Source organism: Salmo salar, unplaced genomic scaffold, assembly GCF_965601325.2.
Source record: "Salmo salar unplaced genomic scaffold, fSalSal1 ptg000648l, whole genome shotgun sequence".
In the NCBI taxonomy this organism is placed as follows: domain Eukaryota; kingdom Metazoa; phylum Chordata; class Actinopteri; order Salmoniformes; family Salmonidae; genus Salmo; species Salmo salar.
Window position 1 is genome coordinate 792,501 of NW_027675452.1, and position 6,005 is coordinate 798,505.

General features: G+C 41.7%; 1 protein-coding gene across 1 annotated transcript in view; it reads left to right on the forward strand.

Annotated features, from left to right (window-relative positions):
- LOC106592988 (EH domain-binding protein 1) overlaps nucleotides 1-5,677 on the forward strand; it is a 217,570-nt gene extending 211,893 nt beyond the window's left edge. The window contains exons 17-18 of the mRNA XM_082972330.1: nucleotides 1-238; nucleotides 5,231-5,677. The exon at nucleotides 1-238 is cut by the window's left edge and continues 71 nt beyond it. Of these exons, the coding sequence (XP_082828456.1) occupies nucleotides 1-238; nucleotides 5,231-5,677 (685 nt within the window). The remainder of the gene's footprint in view (nucleotides 239-5,230) is intronic.
- Nucleotides 5,678-6,005: the final 328 nt, after the last annotated feature.

The following is a 6,005-nucleotide window of genomic DNA, read 5'->3' on the forward strand; positions in this document are numbered from 1 at the left end:
TGCCATGAAGGCCGGCAGCAAGCACACAGCCAATTCAACTAACTCAGTCCCAGTTAAAACACCACAAGTCACTGACGTAAGTGTGTGTGTGTGTGTGTGTGTGTGTGTGTGTGTGTGTGTGTGTGTGTGTGTGTGTGTGTGTGTGTGTGTGTGTGTGTGTGTGTGTGTGTGTGTGTGTGTGTGTGTGTGTGTGTGTGTGTGTGTGTGTGTGTGTGTGTGTGGGAGACTTGGAGATTGTGTGTGACTTGGAGATTGTGTGTGACTTGGAGATTGTGTGTGTGTGTGTGGGAGACTTGGAGATTGTGTGTGTGTGTGACTTTGAGATTGTGTGGGAGACTTGGAGATTGTGTGTGTGTGTGACTTTGAGATTGTGTGTGTGTGTGACTTTGAGATTGTGTGCTCCTGTTTTTTATGTGGGTGATAGTTTTGAGACACTTCAAATCAAATGTTATTGGTCACATGCTTGGTAAACAACAGGTGTAGACTAACAGTGAAATGCTTCCTGACGGGTTATTTTACAACAATGCAGAGTTAAAGATACAAACTAGAACTGGTGACACAATGAATAAATGCATGGTGTATAATGAATAGCAAGTAGTAATAACATGACTATATACAGGAAGTACCAGGTAATAACATGGATATATACAGGAAGTAGCAGGTAATAGCATGGCTATATACAGGAAGTACCAGGTAATAACATGGATATATACAGGAAGTAGCAGGTAATAGCATGGCTATATACAGGAAGTACCAGGTAATAACATGGATATATACAGGAAGAACCAGGTAATAACATGGATATATACAGGAAGTACCAGCTAATAACATGGATATATACAGGAAGAACCAGGTAATAACATGGATATATACAGGAAGTACCAGCTAATAACATGGATATATACAGGAAGAACCAGGTAATAACATGGCTATATACAGGAAGTACCAGCTAATAACATGGATATATACAGGAAGAACCAGGTAATAACATGGATATATACAGGAAGTACCAGGTAATAACATGGATATATACAGGAAGAACCAGGTAATAACATGGATATATACAGGAAGTACCAGGTAATAACATGGATATATACAGGAAGAACCAGGTAATAACATGGCTATATACAGGAAGAACCAGGTAATAACATGGCTATATACAGGAAGAACCAGGTAATAACATGGCTATATACAGGAAGTACCAGGTAATAACATGGATATATACAGGAAGAACCAGGTAATAACATGGATATATACAGGAAGAACCAGGTAATAACATGGCTATATACAGGAAGTACCAGGTAATAACATGGCTATATACAGGAAGTACCAGGTAATAACATGGATATATACAGGAAGAACCAGGTAATAACATGACTATATACAGGAAGAACCAGGTAATAACATGGATATATACAGGAAGAACCGGGTAATAACATGGATATATACAGGAAGAACCGGGTAATAACATGGATATATACAGGAAGTACCAGATAATAACATGGCTATATACAGGAAGTACCAGATAATAACATGGATATATACAGGAGGTACCAGGTAATAACATGGCTATATACAGGAAGAACCAGGTAATAACATGGCTATATACAGGAAGTACCAGATAATAACATGGATATATACAGGAAGTACCAGGTAATAACATGGCTATATACAGGAAGAACCAGGTAATAACATGGCTATATACAGGAAGTACCAGATAATAACATGGATATATACAGGAAGTACCAGATAATAACATGGCTATATACAGGAGGTACCAGATAATAACATGGCTATATATAGGAAGTACCAGAAAATAACATGGCTATATACAGGAAGTACCAGAAAATAACATGGCTATATACAGGAGGTACCAGATAATAACATGGCTGTATACAGGAAGTACCAGGTAATATCATGGCTATATACAGGAAGTACCAGGTAATATCATGGCTATATACAGGAAGTACCAGTACTGAGTCCATGAGCAGGGGTACAAGGTAATTGAGGTAGCTATGTACATATAGGTAGGGGTAAAGTGACTAGGCAACAGGATAGATAATAGACAGTAACTTCAGTATACTGTAGTTAGGGGTAAATTATAGATAATAGACAGTAACAGCAGTATACTGTAGGTAGGGTAAAGGATAGATAATAGACAGTAACAGCAGTATACTGTAGGTAGGGGTAAAGGATAGATAATAGACAGTAACAGCAGTATGCTGTAGGTAGGGGTAAAGGATAGATAATAGACAGTAACAGCAGTATACTGTAGGTAGGGGTAAAGGATAGATAATAGACAGTAACAGCAATATACTGTAGGTAGGGGTAAAGGATAGATAATAGACAGTAACAGCAGTATACTGTAGGTAGGGGTAAAGGATAGATAATAGACAGTAACAGCAGTATACTGTAGGTAGGGGTAAAGTGACTAGACAACAGGATAGTTAACCTCTCTGGGCTAGGTGGGACGTTTGCGTCCCACCCTAGTCAACAGCCACTGGAATCCCGTGGCGCGATATTCAAATACCTTAGAAATGCTATTACTTCAATTTCTCAAACATATGACTATTTTACACCATTTTAAAGACAAGACTCTCGTTAATCTAACCACACTGTTCGATTTCAAAAAGGCTTTACAACGAAACCAAAACATTAGATTATGTCAGCAGAGTACCCAGCCATAAATAATCAGACACCCATTTTTCAAGCTAGCATATAATGTCACATAAACCCAAACCACAGCTAAATGCAGCACGAACCTTTGATGATCTTCATCAGATGACAATCTTAGGACATTATGTTATACAATACATGCATGTTTTGTTCAATCAAGTTCATATTTATATCAAAAACCAGCTTTTTACATTAGCATGTGACTAGCATGTGACTAGCATTCCCACTGAACACTTCCGGTGAATTTACTAAATTACTCACGATAAACGTTCACAAAAAACACAACAATTATTTTAAGAATTATAGATACAGATCTCCTCTATGCACTCGATATGTCAGATTTTAAAATAGCTTTTCGGTGAAAGCACATTTTGCAATATTCTAAGTAGATAGCCCGGCATCACAGGGCTAGCTATTTAGACACCCAGCAAGTTTAGCACTCACCAAAGTCAGATTTACTATAAGAAAAATGTTATTACCTTTGCTGTTCTTCGTCAGAATGCACTCCCAGGACTTCTACTTCAATAACAAATGTTGGTTTGGTCCCAAATAATCCATTGTTATATCCAAATAGCGGCGTTTTGTTCGTGTGTTCAAGACACTATCCGAAAGGGTAAATAAGGGTGATGAGCACGGCGCATTTCGTGACAAAAAAATTCTAAATATTCTATTACCGTACTTCGAAGCATGTCAACCGCTGTTTAAAATCAATTTTTATGCCATTTTTCTCGTAAAAAATCGATAATATTCCGACCGGGAAAGCGTGTATACGTACAAAGAGAGAGAAAATAAAAACATCTCGTGCCCTCGTGCACGAGCCTGAGTCTCAGAGTACTCTGACCGGCCACTATCCAAACACGATAATGTGTTTCAGCCTGGGGCTGCCTCGATATCATTCAGCTTTTTCCCGGGCTCTGAGAGCCTATGGGAGCCGTAGGAAGTGTCACGTTACAGCAAAGATCCTCAGTCTTCAATAAACAGAGACAAGAAGAACAAGATCTTGTCAGAGAGGGCACTTCCTGTAAGGAATCTTCTCAGGTTTTTGCCTGCCATATGAGTTCTGTTATACTCACAGACACCATTCAAACAGTTTTAGAAACTTTAGGGTGTTTTCTATCCAAAGCCAATAATTATATGCATATTCTAGTTACTGGGCAGGAGTAGTAACCAGATTAAATCGGGTACGTTTTTTATCCGGCCGTGTCAATACTGCCCCCTAGCCCTAACAGGATAATAGACAGTAACAGCAGTATACTGTAGGTAGGGGTAAAGGATAGATAATAGACAGTAACAGCAGTATACTGTAGGTAGGGGTAAAGGATAGATAATAGACAGTAACAGCAGTATACTGTAGGTAGGGGTAAAGGATAGATAATAGACAGTAACAGCAGTATACTGTAGGTAGAGGTAAAGGATAGATAATAGACAGTAACAGCAGTATACTGTAGGTAGGGGTAAAGGATAGATAATAGACAGTAACAGCAGTATACTGTAGGTAGAGGTAAAGGATAGATAATAGACAGTAACAGCAGTATACTGTAGGTAGAGGTAAAGGATAGATAATAGACACTAACAGCAGTATACTGTAGGTAGAGGTAAAGGATAGATAATAGACACTAACAGCAGTATACTGTAGGTAGGGGTAAAGGATAGATAATAGACAGTAACAGCAGTATACTGTAGGTAGAGGTAAAGGATAGATAATAGACAGTAACAGCAGTATACTGTAGGTAGGGGTAAAGGATAGATAATAGACAGTAACAGCAGTATACTGTAGGTAGGGTAAAGGATAGATAATAGACAGTAACAGCAGTATACTGTAGGTAGGGGTAAAGGATAGATAATAGACAGTAACAGCAGTATACTGTAGGTAGGGGTAAAGGATAGATAATAGACAGTAACAGCAGTATACTGTAGGTAGGGGTAAAGGATAGATAATAGACAGTAACAGCAGTATACTGTAGGTAGGGTAAAGGATAGATAATAGACAGTAACAGCAGTATACTGTAGGTAGGGGTAAAGGATAGATAATAGACAGTAACAGCAGTATACTGTAGGTAGAGGTAAAGGATAGATAATAGACACTAACAGCAGTATACTGTAGGTAGGGGTAAAGGATAGATAATAGACAGTAACAGCAGTATACTGTAGGTAGAGGTAAAGGATAGATAATAGACAGTAACAGCAGTATACTGTAGGTAGGGGTAAAGGATAGATAATAGACAGTAACAGCAGTATACTGTAGGTAGGGGTAAAGGATAGATAATAGACAGTAACAGCAGTATACTGTAGGTAGGGGTAAAGGATAGATAATAGACAGTAACAGCAGTATACTGTAGGTAGGGGTAAAGGATAGATAATAGACAGTAACAGCAGTATACTGTAGGTAGGGGTAAAGGATAGATAATAGACAGTAACAGCAGTATACTGTAGGTAGAGGTAAAGGATAGATAATAGACAGTAACAGCAGTATACTGTAGGTAGGGGTAAAGGATAGATAATTGTTGTAGGCAGAGTGAGTCTGTGGCAGGGCTGTCATTGGGACTGTTCTCAGGACAGTGAACTGTGTCAGAAAGCCCTAAATGGACACGCCCCCCCCTCCTCCTCCACGCCTCCCCCTACCTGCTCCACGCCTCCCCCCTACCTGCTCCACACCTCCCCCCTACCTGCTCCACGCCTCCCCCCTACCTGCTCCACGCCTCCCCCTCCTCCTCCACGCCTCCCCCCTACTGCTCCACGCTTCCCACCTCCTGCTCCACGCCTCCCCCTCCTCCTCCACGCCTCCCCCCTCCTGCTCCACGCCTCCCCCTCCTCCTCCACGCCTCCCCCCTCCTGCTCCACGCCTCCCCCTCCTCCTCCACGCCTCCCCCCTCCTGCTCCACGCCTCCCCCCTACCTGCTCCACGCCTCCCCCTCCTCCTCCACACCTCCCCCCCTCCTGCTCCACGCCTCCCCCCTCCTGCTGTGTAACTGGTGACAAAGGCAGGATTGTGAGCGGGTAGTTGAGAGGGCCTCCTCAAGGGTCCTTCCTTATTAACTTCTGCTCAGGCTCTTTTCAGGATGCCCACAGGGGCCTGATAATGTCAAAGGTTTAGGTTTTTGGTACCTCTCTCTTTCTTTCAAAAACTTGGTGCCACTCTCTGTCCCTCTCTCTTACTCCCCCCTCTCTCTTTCTTACTCCCCCCTCCCTCTCTTACTCCTCCCTTTCCCTCTCTCTTACTCCCCCCTCCCTCTCTCTTATCCCCCCTCCCCCCTCCCTCTCTCTTACTCCCCCTCCCTCTCTTACCCCCTCTCCCTTTCTTACCCCCCTCCCTCCCTCTTACTCCCCCC